This window comes from Natrix helvetica, assembly GCF_964273705.1.
Source record: "Natrix helvetica genome assembly, chromosome: 1".
NCBI classification, from domain to species: Eukaryota; Metazoa; Chordata; class Lepidosauria; order Squamata; family Natricidae; genus Natrix; species Natrix helvetica.
The window spans coordinates 146,766,448-146,792,773 of record NC_138548.1 but is presented as its reverse complement, the minus strand read 5'-3'; the positions used below and the strand labels follow the sequence as shown (position 1 = coordinate 146,792,773).

The following is a 26,326-nucleotide window of genomic DNA, read 5'->3' as shown; positions in this document are numbered from 1 at the left end:
CTTGGGTACCCACAGATATTTCCCTCTAAGAGGAGGACAGGAATTCATGGCCCAACTCAGTTACAATCTATTTTTATATCACAAATTCAGTTTTGTTTTGATCCACATGTGACACCTATTGCCAAAACAAAACAACTAGTTCTTAGAATCCCACATGGTTTTTAGAGTTCAGTCCCAGGGAACACCAAAAGTGCCTGCTGTGGAAGTAATCCGGATTAGGAGATCTATGCCAAATTTCATTTATTCCAGTTGAGTTTCAGAAAAAAAATTGAAAAATGGAGGGGAGGGACAGATTAAGTTTATAACATTCTGCATATGGTGGTTGTTCTACAGATAGGATTCCTGAGCAATTTTTTGTAAATAAAATATGTAAACTAAGAACTGATACACGGTGTAAGTCTCATCTGTTTTAGCCCATTGCAGTAATTGAATCACTATGGTGAATCATTATGAATAATCAGAGATCATGGATTGAGTAAGTTGTCAGCTTCCGATGTTTTAAAGTTTTATTCTTTTACTGTGGAATATCTTTAAATGTCTATAAAAATACCGTAAGTTTTTGTTTGTCAGTGACAGAAAAGATAAACCTCTTTTTCCCCATCAACTATTAGTTGGCAATTCACCAGTAAGTAAGGAGCTGCTATCTAGAATTTAGGAGATTCAGCCTTCAATGCAGCCATGGATTTTATTGGGTTCTCCTGATCAGTCAGTATTTCTTGTTCTGACTTTTTATATGGTTGCTGTATGGATTTTAAAAAAAGGGGGGGGGTCAGAAGACCTGGAGTGAGGAAGGAAAGGAAATATATGTTTCTTTGAGTTCCTCGAAAAAGAGATATAATACAAATATTAGCAAAAGTTAAGCCACTAATTAATCAGGAAATATTTTATTCCTAGTTTATCAAGGATTCGTAGCACGTCGTTTAGTGGGATCCTTGATGCTCTCTGAGCTTGGTTGTTTTCTTGAAGACGTTTCATTCCACAACTAGGTAACATCATCAGTGCTAGAAAGGAGTGGGTTTGCTCTGTTTTTATATACTAATGGCTTGCCGTGTCAATAGTGTCCTTGTTGGTCCTTGATTAGACTGTTGTTTATTGTTAGCTTATTGGTCTCAGTTGGTAGTTCCTTGATTAGGGTATTGCCTCCTGCTTGAGTTTCTCCATTTCCATGAGTGCTAGAATAAACTGTGAAATTCAGCTTAGGGTTTGAAGAAAAAGTGCCCCTTTCCAAATTAAATAAATTAATAAAGTGGGGAAGATTCTGTCTTGTATGGTGAATGCATTGATTATTGGGATTTATTTCTGAATATTGCCTTTACTCAAAACCAAAAGTTTACCAAAAGACTGATTTTTATAGCAAAAAAAGAGGACAAGTATAAATGCCTCTCAGGCTGGTGTGCCAAGAAAACCACTGGAGTGCTCCCAGGTATGAATTTAGTCCTGTCACAGCAAATGTTTCTGTGGTAAACAGTCAGTAACCACTTATTTGTTCTGGCAACTCTTACTATTCAAATGCTTTCTTTTATTAGCATGGGATACATTTCTCTGGAATGAATTAGTCAACGAGGCAGGTATCAGGTGACTTTAAGAAAGATGGCAACTGGCTTAAAGGGGTACTGTACCATTATTTGTAATTCCATTTTTTTTCTACTTTATAGGAAAAATGCAGCTTCGGCTCCATTCTTCATACTTTCCAGATCATACCTCCACAATACATTGTTTTCCTTCTTCCTTTTCTGCTTCCCTTCTAATTTGTACATCGTACATTTTCTAAAATGTACTCTTAATGTCTCTTAATGCCTTTCCCCCCCTTTTTTTTTCCCCTTAAAAAACAAAAAGACCCAGAGTGTGGCTTTTTTTACAGACACTCAGGCCCCAGAGAGAAAATACCCTTCTGAGCCAATTGTAACTTGGATTTTGTACAAAATAATGAACTAGCTTTTGCTCTGAAGAAGGTGGCTGTAGCTGGATAAAATGAGTCAGAGGGCAGAATTTGTAGAGCAATTATTGCCAAGACGTGTGCATTCATTTGCTACTAATTTCTGCTCATAACTTAAAAACATCTTTTTATAGCATAAACTTCCAAGGTAAAATTGCTTGGAATGTGATTTGGCTAATATTTGTTTGTATTCCACAAAGCAATAAAATCAATGGTTGATAAGGTATGTATTTTACTGACCTGAACTCAATTTGTTTAGTTCTGTAATGCAAAATTGTTTTATCTATTGAAAAACTGAATGGTCCCCCCCCCCCCTCTAAAATAGCTTGCATTTGCTATCATTTTGTTTTGCTTATTTTTCCTCTACGTGCATATAAAAACAAGGGGCTGAAATCTTGGAAGGAGACAAACCATAAAAAAAACCTTCAAGGATCTTGTCAAATGTTAAACAGTACAAATTGCACATTTTTCATGGAAGTATTAGCTTTTAGTGCATGCTTGGTTCCAAGTATAATAGATTTTCCCAAACTGGGAAAGAATGTATACTACAAAATTAGCAGAACTAAGAGCTCAGATCATCTAGCAGAGCAATATGATCCCTACACTTTCAGGATACGGCTCTCAAAGGTACCGGTAACTGGAAACTTATATAAAGAGGGAAGCATGTGTGTGTGGGGGGGGGGGGGGAAGAGGTTAGGAACTGTTTGCTAAAAGGCAACCATCAGGGATAAGCAATTTGTAAATAAACTTAGAAAAATAAAACAAATCTGTAGATATTATGGATTTCTGGGTAGATGTTTATAACAAACAAATTAGCTCAAAGGAGATGATGAGGTTCTGAAATAAGCTTGGAGTGGCTCGTATGTCGTGCATCAAGGCTCAGTAACTCTTAGTGACATGGCAGCTATTTAATGCAGTTCTACTCTGCTCTTCCGCCAAAAGGAACATATAGAACAGTTTACAGAATTTCAGTAATGATAGGTCCTGAAATCATGTTAACAATGTAAATAGAACAATGCAGAGAAGAAGAAGAGAGGATAGTGAAGCACTACACCCAGACGCATAGGACTACATTTAAATCACCTTCCAAACAATGGCATGGAAGTGACTTCTCTCCCAGCAGAGGTCACCCACCCACTGGCCCTTAAAATCTGACCTGGACAGTTGGGAGAGATGATAGAACAGAAAATCTGAAAAGCCGTTCATGGATTCAGAGCAAAAAAGCATTTCTTGTGCCAGCACAGCACTAAATTTACAAAAGAGACTGAATAATATCATTTAACGACTGACTTATTTTCTTTCATTGTGCTAGAGGAAAAACATGTTCTTTTTTATTCTTTGTATTCTCTTCACTTACACAGTTAGGATCGAAGTCACATCATTTCAAATATTCAAATTATGCCAGAGGGCAAGCATCTTTAACTTTTTCCTTTCTTTCTACAACTATGAAATTGGGAACAATTTGTTTGGTTTGGTTTATTATAAAATTTATTTGCCTCCCATCTCATATCCAATGGGTCTGGGTAGTTCAAAACATAAAACATTTAAAAAAAACATTAAAACAATCAGTTATAAAATAATAGGGGATATATCTACATATTGACTACAGCCATTGCTCCTTGATTAGCCTATGAAAATCATCATCCATTGCAAGCATTATATAGGAAACTCCATGAAAAAAAATCAGATGAGATTTATAGTAGAATGCCTGATTTATATAGAGACCTCTACCATAAATAATCTAGCTTTGGAAGAACTGCCCTTGAGAGGACATGTGAATATTGTTCTTATAGTTTATCTGTTTGATTGTTTTTTGTATTTTACAAATTTTTGATGGATATTTTCTTTTAAATTTGGAACAATCTTTTTATTAGAACGTTTGTTCAGTGTTTCTGAATAGATTATTTCTTATGAAACACTATATTTATACTTTGTATATTTATATATTTTATAATTAAAAAAGAAACACAGCTCTAATCATCATAGACTTTAAATTTGACTGAAAAGAGAGAAGGGCAAAAATTGAAATACAACCAAAGAGGAATGAAGATTTCTTGAAGATGATCTTTGATACAAGTAAATCTTATTGAAACACTTGAACAGAGTTAAGATCTATTCATTCATATTATAATCATGCAATGTTTGAGAATGAAATATAGGTTAGTTTTGCTCTGGACTGATTTCAAAGTCAATTGAAAGAGGAGGAGGAGCTTCCGGGGAATGGCAGCTGACTTCTGAGCTCCGAAAATGCTCCGGAGCTCTTTGACAAAGGAGGGGTTGCTGCCGGCCCTTTTTCCACCTTTTGGGCCGGGATTGAGCCTCAATGACCACCCTGGTTTTCTTTGAGACCTAATTTGGTCCGTCAGGATGGCGAATAGCCAGAGGGAGATTAAGAAAGCACTGGCTGACATGGGGATTGCAGTTGGAATTGGAGACCGATTATGGCGGCGGCCACCGGAGGGCAGCGCGAGGACGGAGAGAGGCCCGTGACGCAGGATGCCGACGGAAGGCCTCCGAGAGGGCATAAGTCGGCTGGAACGGCGCCCGGACCAGGAGGGGAGGCAGGTTGAAGCCAGGACTAGCTGCTGGAAGCTGTGCTGTGTGCTGGAACCAGGCAGAAAGGGGAAGGGGGGCAGAACAGGGCTTCTGCATTAGGGGCAGAACAGGGCCTGTCCTGGAGACAGGCAGGAGCCCCCCCACCTGGCAGACTAAGATCTATTGCCCCCCCCCACCTGTGCTGTGTGCTGGAACCAGGCAGAAAGGGGAAGGGGGGCAGAACAGGGCTTCTGCATTAGGGGCAGAACAGGGCCTGTCCTGGAGACAGGCAGGAGCCCCCCCCACCTGGCAGACTAAGATCTATTGCCCCCCCCCCACCTGGCAGACTAAGATCTATTGTCCTTTTGCAAACTACCTGCCATGGCTTGTGCCCAGGTGCCCCTGATGACTATAATCTGCCCGTTTAACATCTGGTATCCTGCTGACTTCCTGCTATTTATGACTTACGGCATTTCACCTGCCGGGCTACTCCTACTACCTCTCCCCCTCTCACCCTCGCCATCTGCTATTTTATAACAACTAGCTACTACAAACTATCTGCCCTCTTCCGCCCATAATGGACCGCACCCAAGCCTCCATCTATTTATTTACCATCCATCTTCCAACCGATCACCTGGCCAACATAAGATCTTCCCACCTAGTTGTGATCGTGGACATTCCTTTCCTCCCATTAGATCCTGGCTTATTGATTTTAACATCAACAGCACCCTGACTTTGTCATAGCTTTTTACCATTACGTATTCGAGGTCGGACTTGCTCCAGCTGCGGGAATCCCCCCTCTCGCAGGCATGGCCCTTTGCCCCCTCCGGGGCCCACCTTGATGACGGGTTTGTGAACCCAGAGAGGTGGAGGAAGCGCAAACTTAGGGGTTTTTTAATGAAATGTTTTTTATCCTTTTTAGGGGGCTCCAGGAAGGGGGGGGCGGGGGTGGGTGGGTGAGGTCAGGAGCGATGTGAGAGCCGGGCCTCCAGGTGTGGTCGCGAGCAGAAGGAGCGGAAGGGAGGAGGAGGGGGAGGATATCATTCCTATACAAGGCTCTTTAATTCCAACGGTCGCAGGGAGGGGCAGATACGAGGACAGATTAAGAACTTATAGTCGGTTGGGAGACCGTGGTTGCTGGTTACACCCGGTCGCTTGTACCAATCCCCGCGGTCTAGGTGGTCAAGAGTTACAGACCCAGGGCTTGAGGCTGTTGTTATGCAATGCAAGGTCCATTGTTAACAAGGCCCCCCTCATTCACGATCTAATTTTAGAGGGGGAGCCGGACCTCGCGGGAATAACATAGACCTGGTTGGGCCACGAGGGAGGTCTTCCCCTCGTGGAAATGTGCCCACCAGGCTACCGAGCATTTCACCAGCCCCGGGCCCAGGGAAGTGGCGGTGGGGTGGCAGTAATTATTCAGGAGGACTTAGAGCCGAGGGAGTCTACTGTGCCACAGACGTCCGGATGTGAATCCCTTGTTGTGAAATGGGGCCCTGGGAGACAGTTGGGCCTGCTGATAGTATACCTGGCTCCTCGCTATACATCAGCGGCCCTGCCTGAACTCCTCGAGCTGATCGCATCGGTGGCGGTCGAGACCCCCAAACTTTTAGTGATGGGGGATTTTAACCTGCCATAAATGTGAGAAGCATCAGAGGGGGTTCGGGAGTTCATGGCTTCCATGACAGCCATGGACCTGACTCAAATGATTCAGGGCCCGACACACGAGGGAGGACACACTCTGGATCTCGTTTTTGTCTCTGGCCAGTGGTTGAGTGATCTGGGAGGAGGGGACTTAACCATCACTCCCCTGTCATGGTCAGATCACTCACTCCTTCGTCTTGACTTCCCTGGTGCTACCTCCCGCTGCGGGGAGGCGGAACCGGAAAGCACTAGATGGTTCCGCCCCAGGCGCCTGATGGAACCAGATAGGTTCCAGACGGAGCTTGGGCCACCTCCTGTAACCTTGACCCGCCCCTGGGTAGAGGAACTGGTGGTCGCGTGGAATAATGCGACTACCGGGGCCTTGAACCGGGTGGCGCCTTTGCGGCCTCTCCGGCGGCAACGATCCACCCTGGCCCCTTGGTTTACCGAGGAGCTGAGGGTGATGAAATGCCGCAAGAGACGTCTAGAGAGTCATTGGAGATCCTCTCGTTCCGAACTTGATCGAACACAGGCACGAGCCCATTTAAGGACGTACCTTGTGGCATTGAGAGTGGCCAAACGCCAATATTGTGCCACTCTCATTGCATCCGTAGAGAACCGCCCTGCCGCCCTGTTTCGGGTGTCCCGCTCCCTCTTGTTTCAGAGGCCGCGGGAGGCCCCTCTACAGGGCAGAGCAGAGGAATTTGGGAAATATCTGCAGGACAAAATAGCTCAAATCCGGAAGGATTGGGCCCCTGTTAGTGGTCCAATGGAGACGTCCGTGGCGAGTCTTGAGGAATCGACCTGGGAGGAGTTTGACTTGGTTGCCATCGAGGATTTGGACAGAATGCGTGGACGACTGCGACCCACCACATGTTTATTGGACCCGTGCCCCTCCTGGCTTGTACTGGCATCCTGGGAGGTTACACGAGACTGGCTCCTGGACCTAGTGAACGCTTCGCTGAGCGAGGGGTCTCTCCCGGCCGCCTTGAAAGAGGCGGTGGTGAGACCCTTGCTCAAGAAGCCTTCCCTGGATCCTTTGGAGCTGGCCAATTATCGTCCTGTCTCCAACCTTCCCTTTTTGGCGAAGGTTGTAGAGAGTGTGGTGGCCTACCAGTTTCCACGGCATCTGGAGGAAAATGATTATCTAGACCCGCGCCAGTCCGGCTTCCGCCCCGGTCACAGCACAGAGACGGCCTTGGTCGCGTTGGTGGATGATCTCTGGAGGGCCAGAGATAGAGGTTGTTCCTCTATCCTGGTCCTATTAGACCTCTCGGCGTCTTTTGATACCATCGACCATGGTATCCTGCTGCGCCGGCTGGAGGGGTTGGGGGTCCGGGGCACCGTTTTGCGGTGGTTCGGTTCCTACCTTTCTGGCCGGACGCAGCGTGTGTTGGCAGGGGAGGAGAGGTCGACCCTACGCCCCCTTACTTGTGGGGTGCCACAGGGGTCGGTCCTCTCACCACTCCTGTTCAACACATATATGAAGCCGCTGGGTGAGATCATCCGTGGTTTCGGGGTGGGATACCATCTGTACGCTGATGATACTCAGCTGTACTTTTCCACCCCGAACCACCCCAACGAGGCCATCGAAGTGATGTCCCGGTGTGTGGAAGCCGTACGGATCTGGATGGATGACAACCGACTCAAACTCAACCCCTCCAAGACGGAGCGGCTGTGGGTACCGGCTCCCCGGTTCAGCCAATTAATTCCATCATTGGCCATCGGGGGCATTCAACTTGCCCCCGTGGAGCGGGCGCGCAATTTGGGCGTCCTCCTGGATGCCCGGCTGTCCATGGATGACCATGTGACAGCCGTGGCAAGGGGGGCGTTCCACCAGGTTCGCCTGGTGCGCCAATTGCACCCCCTACTGGACCGGGACGCCTTACGCACAGTCACTCATGCGCTGGTGACGTCTCGCTTGGACTACTGTAACACTCTCTACATGGGGCTTCCCTTGAAATGCACCCGGAGGCTACAGTTGGTCCAGAACGCAGCCGCGCGGGTAATTATGGGGACTACTAGGTACTCCCATGTGACACCGTTCCTGCGCGAGCTGCACTGGCTTCCTGTGGTCTATCGAGTGCGTTTCAAGGTTTTGATAACAATCTTTAAAGCGCTCCATGGCTCAGGACCTAGTTACTTGCGGGATCGTATTCTGCCCCATACATCCCTGCGACCAATCCGCTCGCACAGAGAGGGCCTCCTCCAGGTGCCGTCCACCAGATAGTGTCGAGGGGCGGCGCCTAGGAGTAGAGCCTTCTCTGTGGCGGGCCCAGCCCTGTGGAATGACCTCCCTCCGGATATTAGGAATACCTCTGACCTCCGCTCCTTTCGTGTAAAGCTCAAGACCCACCTTTTTCAAGTTGCTGGCCTGGCTCAACTTTGATCCAACTATATCGCTCCTGACGGGTTTTTTTATTTGGGGTATTTTAATTGCATTCAATTTATTTAGGGGTTTTTAAACATTGTGTTTTTACTTGTTTTTATCTATCACTTCACCTCCTCCTTGTATATGTCGTGTATATGTCTTGGTATATGTTTTGTTATATGTATGTCGATATATTTATTTCCTATGTTTTGTTGTACGCCGCCCCGAGTCCTTCGGGAGAGGGTACGGCTAAGAAATAAATATTTATTATTATTATTATTATTATTATTATTATTATTATTATTATTATTATTATTATTATTATTATTATTATTATTATTATTATTATTATTATTATTATTGAAGCAATTTTGGGGACAGTTAATATGTAAATTTTGGGGTATGCCATTATTGCTGTTGTTGATAAAATGGGTTTAATCTTACCCATTTACAGCATTTACAACTATAATTTTATTTAAGAACAAAAATTTCTGAGGTAGGTTGGGCTGAGAGAAACTGACAGGACCAAGTCACCCCCAAAGCACCCATGATTAAATGGTTACCTGAACCCCAGTTTCTCAATTCAGTATACATCTTAATCATACACTTCATCAACAATACTTATACTGACTGTACAGAAGTATAAAACGTATTTACAAGAGCTAGTATGCATACTAGAAAATTCCATATGTCTGTCAAACTACATATATCTTTTTTGGGGGTGGGTGGGGAGGATCCCTTTTCTGACCAAAAGATATCAGAGATTAGATTGCTCTAATCCTGCTTCAGCTTGGAGAGAGGGAACATGAAATTTAAAATCCTTTCCCACATTAAAAGGCAAAGCAAACTATTTGAGCAAAAGACTGGTGGAAGATCATTTGCTCTATATGAAACGATGAGTTCACAAACAGAGGCTCGGGGAGAAAAAAAATTTTTTTTTTACATTGCTGCCATAGGAGATAACAAAAGGAAATACTTAAGGTACTATAATCATTTTAGGCCCCTTTTTTTCCAGGTCACTGTAATCTACCCAAAGATAACTAATTGCACAAAGTAAACATTCCTCTTCAACCACAAAAGGAATCTATTACACAAACATATAATTCACAGTCATTTTTAGTGGGCTGTAAACAGTTTGGAATGAGCATAAAATGGGACAAAAATCAAAGTGAGCATTTTGAAATGAAAAAGTGTTTGCTACAAAAGGTCAGTCCCTTTGCTTGGCAAACTATGCAGAAAAGCCTGGGAAAATGTTGAACACACAAGCAGTAAGGGGATTTTAAAGCCAACAACCTCCCTGTTTCTTTAAACAGACATCGGAACCTATAACTGGATGCTGTCAAACAAATGACAGCAAAAAAATAGAACAGCTGCTAACAAGTAAAGTTAAGAGATAAAAGTTTTTAAAGCTAGGGACCTTCTCCGAAGTGGACTAAAGGTCTTTCTTAAATCTTTATTCAGGGCTAGGGATCTCAGGAGGACTTTTTGGCTAAGAGTCAACTATGTGATTTTTGTATATAATTCTTGCAACAGAGAGAGAGAAAAAATCAGCAGTGTTGTTGCAAACACTGACATTAAGAATTTGAGTATACAAGTTGTCTTGGAGGTCACTGGTTCTCATGATAGAAATTATTTGGGCACGATTCTTTACAACGTTTCTAACTAGATCAATTAAAAAGAAAAGAATGGAGCCCATTAAGAATATTCGGAAAGAAATCCAAAAGCCTTTAAGTGACAAACCGGAGTCCCGTGATATTAGCAACTTTCAGTATAACTATTTTCCCTGAAGGCAATACTTTGATATTAAAATATCAGATAAAATAGGAACACCTATCTAGCCTTTAGCTTTTCTCCCTGACCAGATCGGGTACTAACCGCATATCCCTTCTTTTGGGTTTCCAGAAACCTATGACTGTGTCTGCAGGATGATATGGCCTTTGGCTTGAATCAAAAGAGCATTTCCTATGTTGTAGATGTGGGCAAGTGAGTTTAGCAACTTAACTTTTCCTGTTCCTCTCTTTTCTCAGGAAGTATCTGTGTAATGAAAAAATAGTAACATGATGCTAGAGATAGAGAGAGAGATGAGAGAGAGAGACAGAGAGAGAGAGACGGGGAGAGAGAGAGAGACAGAGAGAAAGAGGGAGAAAGGGAGGGAGGGAGAGATAGACTGCATTATCATACTTATAATCCCAACTTTGGACATGAGTATGTAAATAACAGCATTTGTGTTGTGATGTCATGGCATACATTTTGTCACTTGTCCCTTTGTTCTCCATATGGACACATGTCTTTTCTCATTAAGTTTAAAGGGTACCATATGGCATCCTTGGCCTCTTTTTCATCTCAAAAGCAGGATGGCGCTGAATTATTTCCATTATTCCACAATAGAAAGAGAAAGATGAGAGAATTAGATGTTGGTATTGCTGTTTCCAATGGTAGCCTCTGGACTCAGCATTCGTATTAATGCACAGACTCCTCCCTCTTGCTAACTAACTTTAGTGTGTTTGTTATTGGCCTTGTATGGATCACAATTACACCCTAATTAAAAATCAAAACAGATCTGAAAGATGAACCATATTGTGATTAGGTTCATTTTAAATAATAATGGCAAACTAGAGATCCAACAGTCTTTCTCATTCAGAACACTTCTCTCTAAAGAATCATATTATTCCCATGTGGATAATGAGGGGGGACTGTAGTGTGGAGCTGAGAACAAAGTTAGGGTCTGCCCCTCACATATATATTTCCAGTTTTTCTAATATATTTGTCTATTCTTTTTACAAACATATGCATTTTAAAGAGATGTTTTTAAATACATTATTCTAATTGTTGGTGAGCCACAAAGCAAAATTCAATAGTCTTGCATAACTAACTAGAAAATAGATGTGAAAATAATCCTAGAACAGAAATGTTTCACAAAACAAGTTCTCTTTTTCTTACACAGAAGTTCTAGTCTAACCAATAATAAAGGTGGGCTTTAATACTGACATATTATAGCAATAGCACTTATATACTGCTTCTCAGTGCTTTACAGCCCTCTTTAAGCAGTTTGCAGAGTCAGCATATTGACCCCAACAATCTGAGTCTTCATTTTACTAACCTCGGAAGGATGGAAGGCTGAGTCAACCTTGAATAAGTGAGAATTGAACTGCTGCCAGTCAGCAGAATTAGCCTGCAATACTGCATTTTAACCACTATGCCACCATGTCTCTCAATATGTTAACATTAACATATTAATCAGGGCTAGGTTTCTGCCGACATTACTGCCGGTTTCCTGTGCATGCCATTTTGCGCATGCATGCTCACTTTGCTCATGATGATGAATAAATCTTATATAAGGATATAAGACACAGGACTGGCAACAAGTTAACAATACCAGTAAGCCAAATTATTAAAATAATAATGCAATCCTTGTTAGTGGCTATGTAACATTTTCAATGAAACCTTTAGCATCAACAAATTATTTTTGCCCAATTTAGTTTGAAATGACTATCTGACACATTCTGAAGTTCCTTCCTTTTATTCAATATTATTATTTTCCATATCCCATTTATTTTAAAGTATATCTTCTCCTGTATGGCACATGAAAATAATATATTATTGTTAGCTTTTAATTTAAAATGATTTTGTGTAGCCGATGGCCACATCTAGCAGGCAGTGTTAATCAAATGAGACAAGATTTTTTGCAAATTGCCAGTAAATGTGCAATGTGAAACTCGCAAATGAATTCAGGTGAACTTAAACTGATTTTAAGATATGGAATGTTATACCTGAGGCTTTTCACTGCCAGTACTTATTTTCACAGGGAGCAATACATCAGAGTAGTACAATCTAGTTCTGCAATGGAGGTTCTTCAGAAAAAGAAAAGAAACTTTCAACTTAAGGGAAACTGTACGGTTACAGTATGAAGATGGGACAAAGAGAGAGAGAGAGAGAGAGAACTCTCTGTTTCAGCCAAGATGCCAGCTGCAATGAATGTTTAGGCCATCTTACTAAGACTATGTAAGTAAACATACAGTTTTCATTAACTATGCCTTTCCCATAATTGGTACATAAGTATTTCCCATGACTCTGTAGTTGAATAACTTGGCTGGAAGCATATCTGGCCATTAGGAGGAGGGCTTTAAATCTGTTGAGTCCCAGCCATGCTGGGAGACTTGGCACCTCCACATATGGCTTCCTAATACCAACCCCTGTCTAAAATGTCATCAGAAGCTTTCATAAATATTGGATTTAGCTTCACATAAATTACTGCTGTCCTGCAATAGTTTGTGCCAGAATTTAGTGAAAACAACACACTGAGTAAACAGAAGTTAAAGGCACAGGAATTATAATCCTAGTCCAGGAAAAGAAAAGAAAAATGTATATCAAGGACGAAGTCGTAAATAGTGATAAAATGCAAATTCTATCACATGCCACTGAGATTAGTTATTATTTATATCTCTACTTAGCTAATGCCATATGCTAGCTTTAAGTTATAGTAAGTGAAGGGAAGGAAGCATACAAATCAAAGCAAAATCATGCACTACAGTACTTATAAAAACTATTCTAAAGAATTAAAATTATTCTGCCCGTCTTCTCACAGACTACAGACATCTAATATGCTTCCTTGCAAATGTATGTATGTATGTATGTATGTATGTATGTATGTATGTATGTATGTATGTATTGAATGTATATACTGTATATACTGTATGTAAATATGTATTTTTCAAGGAAGTGTATTAGATGTATTAGTATATTAGTCTGTTGGAAGGTATACAGAGTAATTTTGGGGCACTCTGATAATGTTTATTTGCAATCTCTATGAATAACAAAGATATGGGTATTTCTCTAAAAGGGGCAACATTTTGGTAAGTTATTGGTACACTTCACTCTTAAATGGCTGCTAACAGTTCTTCTTGCTAGGGAATAGTTTTCTGTGGTGCATTTTATTGATTATGCTTTTATTGGTCAATGACCAAAAGAAAATTTATGTCTATAGATATCAGAAAAATACCCAACAATGTTAAAACTGCACTATAATTCTTATTGCCTGAAAAGTTTCAAAACAGCAGAGTTGGAGAACATTTTAAAATTAAAGTTTTCAAAAGTATTGCAAAGGCCAAGGTAAAATGCCAGATGAATCTTTCCAGGAATAGAAAAAAGAATCCTTTCCTGGTATTTGCAATGTCTATGTTAAAAAACATATTGTAATATTAATAGTATTCTTTTGCCTGTATTTTTAGCACCAGCTTTGCTAAAGGTGAGAAATATCTTAAATTAACGGAGAAAAAATAGTGGGGGGGGGGGAGCCTCATCTATAAGTTTATAGAACTCTGCAACATGGGTTAGTTTTCTGCTTGGGTAGAAGGCATATTGCAAGGATGAGGACAGTCTTTCTTTTAATATATTTATTACCTTAAAATAGCTCTTTATTCTCTTTAACATCTCTATTCTCTTTAATACATATTTTAATATTTCAAATCTCATTTTACTTGTAAGCCACTCAGAATCATTTATTATGCAATAAGATGACCAGTGTGGAAATCCAATCAGCCAATCAATAGACTAAATAAGAACATTGCATTAGCAAAGGCATTTACTATTGAACATTTTTCAAACAGGATTGCATTTTTCAATGAATTAATCTGCTCCACAAACCAGTTATTTCGTAGTACTTGGGATTTGAGTTGTTTAATGCCACCTTATGGGAAGTATCTAGGACTAAGGAACTATTCCAGCAGCCAGTGAGTACTTTTATGGATATAAGCAGTGCATCACTGTATTCTTTCACTAAAGCTTCTTTAATTCTCTTCCAATAAACAAGAAGAAGCCAGAGGAAACTTAACATCACAATGGTAAAAGTTCCAAATTCAGCAGGAGTGACTTTTAAAAAATTGTACAACTCATGCTCTATCAAACATGTAATGCCTTTAAATCCAGAATATTCATCTACATTTAAGATCATTTATATTTTCTTTCATCTTGCAGGCTTGGTTGATCGACTAACCCCAAAACTGTAGAAATGAAAAGTCTTGTTATTTTTCCAAGGGATTGACCTGTAGAATCAGTAGGTGAAGCTGCTAATGAAATGTAGCTAAATGTTATCCCTAATTGGTGTAGATCAAAAAGCTTATAAAGAGACAGCTGCAGTGGCCAGTTCAAAAGATAGCAATCCTAAAAGAGACTCCCACATTCCAAAATCTCCACTACATACTTCTGGCTCTAATATTTCCGTATTTCATAGCTACTTGATATCCTGGGAATATAATTTTCCTAATTCATTTATATGAGTAAAATGGAATTTCCAGGAATTATACACCATTAACCCTACATACATATAATATTACATGAGCATATTTCAATGAATGTTGTAGGCTTTCCCCTTATCCTCTGTCCTCTCATGCTAGCACTTCCCTTAACTCCCCTTTGTTGCTTTGAAGGATTTACGATCCCTCCAAAATAGATTGTAAAGGGATATTGGAGGTTTAGAAGGAAGGGTGTTGATGGATACCTTTTTGGCACAATGCAATACAATACAACTGCTGTGTAAAAGTAGATTTCCTTTATCATGCACTTCATGAAAGTTGGTTGTGTGCATTAGAAATACCTTTTACTTGATTGCTAACTCCATTCAGTTGAAAATTACTCGAAAGCAGAAAATGGAATGTAAACATTACAATGAGATATCTTTACAGCAGGTAAACATTATAGCTTTAAACGGTGATAGTAATCAAGTACAAAATTGCAATAAATAATTGTAAGGGCAAAAGACCCACTGCTGCTATTTATTTTGAATAATATCAGTAACTCTCCAGAAGAAAAAAAGGAAGGGATGGCACATATTTATTTGAAAGAATATTAGGAAGTTTAAATAAAGTGGGAAGGGGTGATACCACTGTAGTTTTAACACCCAGCTGTCCATCAGTAAGGAAATGAAAGACATCATTTAAAATATCACTTATAAACATACTAGCCACACTTAAGAATGTATGTAGATCACAAAATACACACCTCGTTCCTCAACCGCTTTTATACACATTTTAACGAAGCGAGGGACAGTAGAGCCATCATGTTCACACACATTGTGTAGGTAAGCACCAAAAATCTGATCTAGAAAAAACAAAACAAGAGAGTGGTTGATTAGACGAAGCGACACTTTAAATAAGCCCCTGAAATGTGATACAAAGTGAATAGTAAATTGTAAAGGTTTTGTCGTCCACTTACCTAGTTTTGTAAGCAAAGTTCGCTTGTCAAATATAATATCAAAGAAATTCAGAGGATTCCATTCCAAGTTTTGCTTTACATTTATGAATATTGTGTGTTTAGTTTTTACTAGATATACGGCACACATAACAATGATCCCTATTCAAATTGTGTGACTATATCCCTGAAAAACAGTGACATAAATCTGATGAATGACCAATTTGCAACCCATTTCTTTCCTTGGGACTGAGGCCATGAGCTATGACTTCTGATTTATTTTATTTGGCACACTGAGTTAAGGATATCAACAGCTAGTTCTGAGTGGTGATAATATCAGGAGCTGTATTATAGAACAAATAAGCAGAGATACTATTTTCTGTGCAAGCCCCAACTAAAATCATATGCATGTCAGGTTGTTATGTAAGGTGAAAATGCTACTTCCTCCACTCTCATTCAACATGTAGAAGTAAAATAGACTGGGTAGTTCAATGTTATTCCTATAGAAAATCAATAGGAAAGGCTTATCCCAGATCCGTCTTCCCAAAAATGTTTTAAGAATAGCTGAGGGTCACAGCTGCATATCCTGAGATCATTACTTGCTGCCTAAAGTTGCTGTTTTCTTGTGCTCTTAGCAGGCCAATGGTTTGTTTAGAAAGGATGGCCTGGAAGGTTGCACTGACATAGAAATAACTAAATGTATAGAGCATTGTAACACAATCCAGAGAATATCGTCCTTGTGTGAAAAAGCCTGTTTGATGGGGAATCTGAGTTTAGAAAATGTTAACTGTCTCATAAGTGAAAGACCCTATTTGGTTGTATCATCAGTCTAGAAGACTGTTTAGACTTGACATTTGCAGCTGTATTTCACATTCAAAATTCAAATTGTGTTTTTTAAGTGCTTGAAAACTAAGTTTTGAAGGAGAGTACATGTATTTTAAAATTAAAACCAACTGGCCCATGTACACTTCAAATGTTTAGTAGGACAGGGTTTGGACTTCAAACAAGAATAAACTTGAAGAATAAGCACAAATAGCCTCATATATTCATTACAGCAACCTGTCCATTTCAGACTTTAACACAAGGCTGATAACAAGATGTGACTGTTTCAAAAGTCTCAATAATTTGACTGCTTAAAAGAATAACATCCTTTTTCCAAGCTTGGTTCAGAAGCCTGAAAAATAACAGGCTTGTTTAATTAAGAACAGAGAAGTTTGCTGGAGGTCTGAAGCTTTTCTTCTGAATAGTTTTCACAGAGTGCTCAGTGACATTAAACAATATAATCTAGGTAGGGATGGAGGGTATGTCAATATCCTCTCTTCGGATAGGACAAGCCAGTTTAGCCTAGAAGCTTAGGCACCAGGTTAGAAACCAGGAAATGGTGAGTTCTAGTCTTACCTAAGGCATGAAAACCAAGTGGGCTAGTCACTCTCTCCCAGCTCACAGAGTAGTAGTTGTGTGGAAAATAGGAAGACTAATAGGTATGCTCACCTCCTTGAGTTATTTATAAAAATAATACAGGTGAGATATAAATAAATAAAATGACCCATTGTTTTAAAAAATAACACTTTGTATTGCATTTATATTTCATATCAAGACATACTGTGTATATATATGCTGTACATAGCAGCAGTAGATGACTGGATGGACTATAAGCCATGAATAGAAAGGAAAGGTCCAGAAAGGTCTAAGACATAAGGTAGCATTGTTATTATACAGTAATTGTTAATGGTACTAAAGTCCTTTCAGGTAAATAATTTAATAACAATATTATGTTATGCCTCTCTATTACATTATCATTACAGTACCAATACAGTACAGTACCATCATCCAATAGCCAAAAAAAAAAGTTGTTATTGCATTAAGTCCAACCTTTTGTACAAAGTTGACATTTTCCCCTTGTCATGTGTTTAATTATTATTTGTAGGAGATTCATTATTTTGCTAAGAATAAGTCGCCCTGACCCTTGACAATGCTTGTAAATTGTACAGTTTACAAAATGATTTTTATTATTATTATTACTATTACTATTGTGCTTCATAACTTTAAAACCTCTGGCTGGCTGAGAGTGTACATCACGAACTACGTCAGGATAACTAGGTTAGTGCTCTGAGATTACAAATTAGCTTCATCTTCCTTCATCTCTGCTACATATTTTTGACAAATTATGAAGAGAGTGCTCCTTAATGGGAACTTTGTCAGCAGAATCAAAATGAATCAAACCTGTGAGAGAAACCATTCAATAGAAGCGGTTTAAAATGTTTAAACAATGTGGCTATAAAATCATCATTTAAGCCCAGAGATAGTCTCTGCATACCTTTCCAGCAGAGCATGACACTTGGAAAATTAGTGTAGAGGCCTTTGACAGCACTCTATAATCAATGTTTCTTAGCAAAGCCTAAAATAATCCTAGGAGAGCATGCATAACTAATAGTAACCTGCACAATATTAAACACTATGATATCCTTAGATTTCTGCCTCTTCTAGGGTGTTCAAGTTTTTTTAAAAAAAGCCTCTCTCTTTTTGTTTCCAAGACCTCACATGTCATTCTTTTGCATATTTTGTGCATTTTTGTTTGCAAAGAAATTGTATGAATTAGTTAAAAGAATTAGTTCAAAGAGCAATCATTTTAAGACTTCTATTGTGATCAATTATCTTTACAGCCCGTAAACAGAAACTTTCCTGGATAAACAAACATATTTTCTTAATTTACCATGACAACACGAAGAGGACAGCCCAGTTCAGGCATTTAGCTGTACACACATAGACCTTCATTGTTTAAGTACCTGGTTGCTGGGAAAAAGCTATTTAAAAAGTTTTCAACAAAGAATTGAAAATAAAATGATCTCAAAATTTATTAGCGCTTCCAGCTGTGGATAAAGTTGAAACATTTGTCTGAAGATTCCACCAGATATTTCTACTAAATACAGAAAACTTTTTTTCCAAGTCCCATGTGCTCAAAAGTCACTGGAAGTAGAACAATGGTTTGTCCAAGTTTTTCATCATGCACATTTGGAATCAAATACTTGATACCATCCTTGATGAAACTAACATTTTGGTGAAAATTTTCCATTCTGTGGATCAGATTCTCAGAAAATGTAATTCATTATTGAGCTGGGGTGGAAATGCCCACCCTACATTTGTTGGACCAGCCTTAAAAGAGGAACCATTTTGAGAGACGTTGCATTTCTACTAGTTTTCATTGAGTGTGCAAAGATTGATTTACAAAATGGAAGCTGCAGAGATTCATGTTTTCTTTTTCCAGTATTTTCCCCCCTTCAAATGTTTCCGATGGTAAAGAAATCTCCCTGACTAGTTTAATGGTAATGAGTTTTCACTTGGCTTCTCCCTTCCATAATAGAGAAGACTGATAATTCAGTCCAAAATGAATTCCAATATCTAAAACAGAGTTATAATTTCCTCAGACTTGGAATTATGCATATTTCATTCTCAGTCTGCGCCCATGGATTGAATCCTTTACAGTTGTGGTGTCATTGTTCAGTAGCAATCCAAGTGTGTGCATTTATTGGCCCTTCTGTTGCAGCTTTGAGGAATACAAAAATACAATTTTGGTTTAGGTAAAGGTAAAGGTTCCCCTCGCACATATGTGCTAGTCATTCCTGACTCTAGGGGGTGGTGCTCATCTCTATTTCAAAGCTGAAAAGCCAACGCTGTACCAAAAACATTCTCTGTGGTCATGTGGCCTGCATGACTAAATGCTGAAGGTGCACAGAACTCTATTACCTTCCCATCAAAGTGGTCCCTATTTTTCTACTTGCATTTTTACGTGTTCTCGAACTGCTAGGTTGGCAGAAGTTGGGACAAGTAACAGGAGCTCACTCCATTACACGGTGCTTGGGATTCAAACTACTGAACTGCTGACCCTCTGATCAACAAGCTCAGAGTCTTAGCCACTGAGCCAAACTTGAGTAATCTGTGCCACTTTTGGAACCAGCTTCCAGAATCCGGCATATTAAAGACTCTTGAAATTTTGATTAAGAGAATGTATTTCATGCACGCCTGGATATATGTATTGGAAATACCTATGTTGTTCTTTAAAAAAATCCTCTTTTGCTGTATCTAAGTAGTTTAAGTCTTGCTGGGATAAAGAAACATACAGAATCTCTTTCCCAATATAACAATAACTGCTGTCAAGGGAATAAAGAAAGCAAAAAGGTCTTTGTGCGATTTGTTTCTGAAAATGTTCTTTAAAACTTATACTTTCTTCCTCCTCTCCCCCCATTTTTTTTAATAATGGGGTAGGGAGTAGTGAAGATAAGCAAAGATGTACATAACACTCCTAATCTTCTGTTATGACAGTTTATGTCTCCCATCCAACTTATTTAGCTCCAATGTCTGGGAAATAGACACAATGTCCACCTTATGGAATGCTATTTAACTTAAAATGTTCCCTTTAGAATAGAAACTTCTTTTGTCCTCCCCTAGTTTTTTTCCCCAGGTTCTCAGGAATTGCTCCTTCTTCAGAAGAAATGACCTTATTCATCATTCGGAAATTTAAAGGAATGAAATACTTTTATTATTACCATCGAGAGGAAAATTCCCATAGAAAGAGTTGTTTGCGAGAAGTTGTGAAAAGGGAGAAGGGAAAAACGGAGCGGCATTCTATGCCCTTATACAGCTTTAATCATTCCCTTTCAGCTGTTATCAATTTAAAACCAATGAAACTCCCACACTGAGTCCATTTGAGCAGTCAATTTTAATATCTTGAGGCATCTGTAGTTATTCTGAATTGGCTGCAAAAGCAGAACTAACAACTTAAGCTCTAACCATAAGTCTACATCAGCCTGGTAACCCATACATCAAACACCGACAGTTAGTCAATACTGTAGGATGGGGGGGGGGGAACAACAACCACCTTTTTAAAGAAGAGCAGTCTATTCACAACGTGTTCAGCAACATGGTTCGCATTATGGGTTTCAGATATATGCACATAAAAACCATCCATTAGGAGCAGTAGTGGACATGACAGCTTTGAACAGGAATATAAAAAGAGACAAGAGGAAAGGATAGGAGAGTCATTCTGCAGTTTTGAGGCATGAAATCCGATGATTATAGCTCCTATGATCTGACCATCCTACTTTTTTTTTTTAAAAAAAAAGGCAGAGTTTGAAGATAAGACAGACCACTTAAACTGCAGGACTGTAACTTTGTTGCTTGTATCCTTTCGATTTATATTAATATTGATTGTTTCTTGATTGCTTATTTGTACCCTACGAGTACCATTAAGTGTTTTACCTTATGATTCTTGACTAATGTATCTTGTCTTTTTATGTATACTGAGAACATATGCACCAAAGACAAATTCCTTGTGTGTCCAATCACACTTGGCCAATAAATAATTCTATTCTATTCTACCTATGAATTGTTCATTCCCTAAAAGCCAGGCAGCAGATTTACCCAGGTAAAGGACTTTCTGAGGATGAAAAATTAAAAGCATCTATGGGTGCAAAGCCAGAACATGCACCAAAATGCTTTAAGGAAGAACAATTTGCTGGTGAGGAAGGACTATCAGGCCCCAAACCAAGAACAACATTCGGTTATTCTTCTGAACTGAGTTCTTTCTTGTTTCACATCTACAGTATAGACAAAATCCTGCTAGACTGTGGACTCTGCCTTCTGCATCTACAATATACTCTGTGGACTATTCGGGAACAACTGTTTTCATCCTCTTCTCCCACACATAATATCCGAGTTGAATTTCCTCTTACTTCTCTCAAATGCATCCCCTCCCTCCAGGACATACGCCCAGTGGTGGGATTCAAATAATTTAACAACTGGTTCTCTGCCATAATGACTGGTTGGGTGGTCATGTGACTGTGTAGGCATGGCCAACTTGATTGGTTTTACCCTTAGGAAATTTCTCCTTCGTCCATCTCACAATAAAATAGCACAATAAAACAGAAGGTTCCAATATTTAGAATAGAATAGAACAGAACAGAATAGAATAGAATAACAGAGTTGGAAGGGAATTTGGAGGTCTTCCAGTCCAACTCTCTGCTTAGGCAGGAAACCCTACAACACTTCAGACAAATTGTTATCCAATCTCTTCTTTAAAACTTCCAGTATTGGAGCATTTACAATGTCTGGAGACAAGTTGTTCCACTGATTAATGGTTCTGTCAGGAAAATTGAGGAGCTCCTACAAAAATGAGGGGGTCAATCTATTTTCCAAAGCACCAAAAGGCACAACAAGAAACAATGGATGAAAATTAAACAAAGAGAGAAGCAACCTAGAACTAAGAAGAAATTTTCTAAGGGTGAGACCAATCAACCAATGGAATAGCTTGCCTTCAGAGGGTGTGGTTACTCCATCACATGCAAGCAACACAGTTACAAGATAATTTGAAATCTTTACAGTCTAATACTGTAAGATAACTCTTAAATGCTGAAAATGCAGGATCAAAACACATAAACATAGAAGCAGCATTGCAACCCTATTCCAAATTAATAAAACCAATTATGCTAATTAAAATATGTATTTAAGAATTCTGACAAGAAACTCCTCCTCTGTATTAACATTTTTTAGAACTCCTTCCCTCACCTAATCCTGTCAAGAACAAGGAGATATTCAACCTGGAAAGAAGGAGAAATTTCTTGACAGTGAGAACAATCAGCAAATGGAACAGCTTGCCTTCAGAAGTTGTGGGAGCTTCATCACTGGAGGCTTTCAAGAAGAGACTGGACTGCCATTTGTCAGATTTAGTGTAGGATCTCCTGCTTGTAGGATGACCTACAAGATCCCTTCCAACCCTGTTAATCTGTATGATCTGTAAATTTCTACTGTTCCTGTGCTGACTGCATTCCTATAGTTTTGTTATAGCAACTAAGTATTTGCCTGTTAAATGGTTCTTGGCTTTCTGCCTAGAGCTATTAACTGAAGGGAGAGAGAAGGGGGGGGGGGAAACACTCTCTTTCACTTTATTTTTCCCCGAGTTTAAAGGGGCTAGAATTTTTCTGCTGAGGAAATTGTTATATGATTATTTCTTCTTTTTCTTTTCCCTTCATTTGGTTAATTACAAACTAACAGGAACATCTGAGTTATGTGTGAGCTACTGGAATCATTAGGCAGGCAGGCAGGCAGGCAGGCAGTACTATTCAGCCAGTATGCAAAACTCCACAAAGAGTTAACAATTAGTTCTTTTGAACTGGTGCAAACTGGCTGAATCCCATCACACCATACACCTCCTCACTACATTCCATCACATGACTTACAACCATATGTGGCATATATTCAGTTGAATGTCTGAGCCTAGTTTCATCTTTGTATATTGTATACAATATCATAATTCCAGGTCAATACCTGGGGCCTACCTGACTTGGTTGTTACATCCTCTAACCCTCACAGCTTCAACCTTAAACTGTCTACAGTGGATCTCACCCCATTCCTAAGAGGTCCGTAAACGGGGCATGCATCCCTGTCCTACTGTCCCTATCTACTTGTATTCATTTCTTTCATTTATATCCATGTTTATATTTATACCTGCTACATGTATACATGTTTGCTAAACTAATAAATACAAATGCAAATATCTAAGGCATCCTGGAACTATAATCTGCATATGAGACGTTGGTGAAATGTGTTGATCAGGCATTTAAAACAAAAAGATGATATAAAGCTAGTGTTATATTCTTCCATCATATGAAATATGAAGCCTTATGAGAAACACATATATAATTTCTAGGATCCTAATCTTACAGAGACCTGGCACTTATGGCAAATTTTGATAAGGCTATAGTGAAGACTGATTGACAATAGTGTAAGATGTGTCTTACATTTTTGCTATGTTTTAGCTTCTATCTTAAATTACAATTAGTTTTAAATTTGCTTTGTTACAAAATTTGTAAATTACCTTCATTGTAATTATCTATACATTTAATCCAATTTGGAATTTTTTTTATTTTTATTTTTTGTAGACAAGCATCAACTGGATAAAGCAACAATTAGACTTAATTTTCTCTTGGAGAGCTTTCTGCCACAAATAATAGGTATATAATTGTTCTTGAAACTAGTTCTTGTAATAAAAAGGAATGAAAATCTCTGCCCAAACCATTTCTGCTGTTATTGATAAAGAGGGAGGGAGGGAGGAAGAACAGTAGAAATAAACAATTTCTCAATCCTCTTAATTCACCTATAAAAAAATTAAATCATTCTTTCAAGTATATGAAATTTGGCCAGCTGTTTTATTTTTAATCTGTGTTTCTACTTAACATGTTTTAATTCAAGCTTTAAAAATTAACATTTAAAAGTGTTTGCTGTCAGGGAAAGCATTGCAACTGCATTTTCATAACATTTGAACAGATTAAGGGATAAAGTGTACTGAAGACAATGAAAGCACCTTATAAAATGAGCATTTCACATAGACATATTGGAGATTGCAATTAAGCTCTGCTAACAAATCTTAATTCATTTGCATGGCTGCAACCTAATCCTCATGAAACTTCATGGTAGAAAAGTGGAATGGTTTTGCTCTTGAAAAATATTTCCTTGCTAGAAAAGACTGGGTCTCTATGGCAAAGCCTTCATGGAAAAGCATGGATCATACAAGCAAGGCATATTCCTGTTTAGATAAAAACCAGACTATATGCTGGTAAATCAACATTGTAAAGCAAGTCTGCTTGAAAATACTTGCATCTGCTTTTTCTTCAGAGACACATTAGAGAAAGGAATTGAGATATGCTAATGAATCTGCATTTGTTAGGAATGATCATATCTGATCCCTAAGAAACACCAATGGAGATTCATCAGCTACAATTTATTAAACTGAAAAAAAGTAAAGCAATACAAAAATGTAAGTCAATAAATTAAAGCCTCAACTAATTTCAAAGCCAACACATAAACCATCAGACTACACAACTTGAGACAAGCCTCAACAAATGCGACTCAATTTTCTAATATTTTTTTATCTTGCTATTCTACCACTGGGATTTAGAGGCAACCAGTAAAGGAGGACACCTTCTAAAAGTCTACCATGCATAGTTCGTGAGCTTGTGCTTGATGGGTCACTAGTTTTCAGGGCGAATTTAAAATATCTGACAAATAACTATGAACATTTGGATGCCACATATTTAGATTATTAGATAACTGGGCAACCAGTTATCTGAACCAGAAAGCTGTTCAAGTGATTACATGGACTGAGCTTTGGCAAGAGAATCATGTGACTTCACATATTAATTTTATATTGATCAATAAGATCTAAATAAATAATTAAAATGGTTTACACTTCACTTCAATATACATTCCCCCATACTAAAAGGATTACCATAGTCAGGGCCGGATTTAGATGAAAAGAGGCCCTAGGCTATTCCACTTATGGGGCGCTTTCACCTCCCATTTTTAAGTTTGTAAATTACATGAGAGATAATAAAAGACATCATTACTGTGATATATATCAATATATTAAATGAAACATGTTGTAATTGGTACTAACCTTTATAAAAAATGTGGCACGGATAATAAATAAAAATAAAAGGCCCCTCTTGATCTTGAGGCCCTAGGCTGAAGCCTAGTTAGCCTATAGGAAAATCCAGCCCTGGTCATAGTTACCAGTTTCAGAGGGGAGGGGGTGTTTTTGACATATAACAAACTTATTAAGGAGGATTTATTATGAGCAGTAATTTACAAGATTCCTTGCAGTTTTGTGGCTTTGACATAATATGGTAAAAGAATATTGCTTTTCCTCTTTCAATCCTTGGGCACATTTCACTAGTGTAGCTAGCATTGACCTACTGGAAAACTCTCATGGACTTGAGGGAGGCTGCCCATTCCACCATGTTGAATTTCCTGACATGTTGTAGGAGAAGAGTAGGCAGAGATGGAGGGTGGAGTTATCATCAGTGCACCATCAGTCTAGAGTTCTTGTGTTGGCCCTTATCTAGTGCCAGTTTAGTGCTATTAGTTGACTAGATTCTTGTGTTTAGACTTAAATAAATCAGCCATGCAGCAACCTAAGTAATGGCTCTGATTCTTTGCACCTGATAAATCCAAGCAGAGGTCCCAACCTTGTCTTTTTGACTTCATCGTCTTAAAATGACACATAAGACAATATCTGTTTTCATCTTCAAAAAAAAAAAAATTAAGATAATTTTCTTCCTGTAATTTGCATTATACCTATAAACTGTCCTATGGGTATATAATTGACATCTAATTTAATCTACAATGGCAAAAAAAGGAGAAAAATCCTTTTTTTTTTTTACTTTTTTTTTTTTTGTCAAAAAGAACCCAATTTAAAAATTAGAGAGTGTTCCAAGATCATAAAAAGGAATGCATAAGAACTGAGTTGTCTGCAGTTTGGTGAATGTTTGTTCGTGTGTCTGTGTGCTTTCAAGTTAATGTTGACTCCTGCCAAATGCCTGGACAAGTTTGCAATTTTCTTGGAAACAATTTTGGAAATGGCTTCCCATAGCCCAATCTTTGGCCTGAATAGCAATAGTAGTTAGGTTTAAGCTATTACTATTACTGCTTTATAGCACTCTCTGAATGGTTTACAGAGTCAGCCTATTGTCCCCAATAATCTGGGTCCTCATTTTACCGACCTAGGAACGATGGAGGGTTGAGTCAATCTTGAGCCTTTCAGGATTAAACTCCAGGCTGTGGGCAGAGTTTGCCTGCATTACTGCATTTAACCACTTTGCCAC

General features: G+C 39.1%; 1 protein-coding gene across 2 annotated transcripts in view; it reads right to left on the bottom strand.

Annotated features, from left to right (window-relative positions):
• Positions 1-26,326, bottom strand: part of ARHGAP15 (Rho GTPase activating protein 15) — a 466,785-nt gene that overhangs the window by 165,112 nt on the left and 275,347 nt on the right. For both annotated transcript variants that reach the window (XM_081935112.1, XM_081935113.1), the window contains one exon: positions 15,483-15,581. In XM_081935112.1, the coding sequence (XP_081791238.1) occupies positions 15,483-15,581 (99 nt within the window). The remainder of the gene's footprint in view (positions 1-15,482; positions 15,582-26,326) is intronic.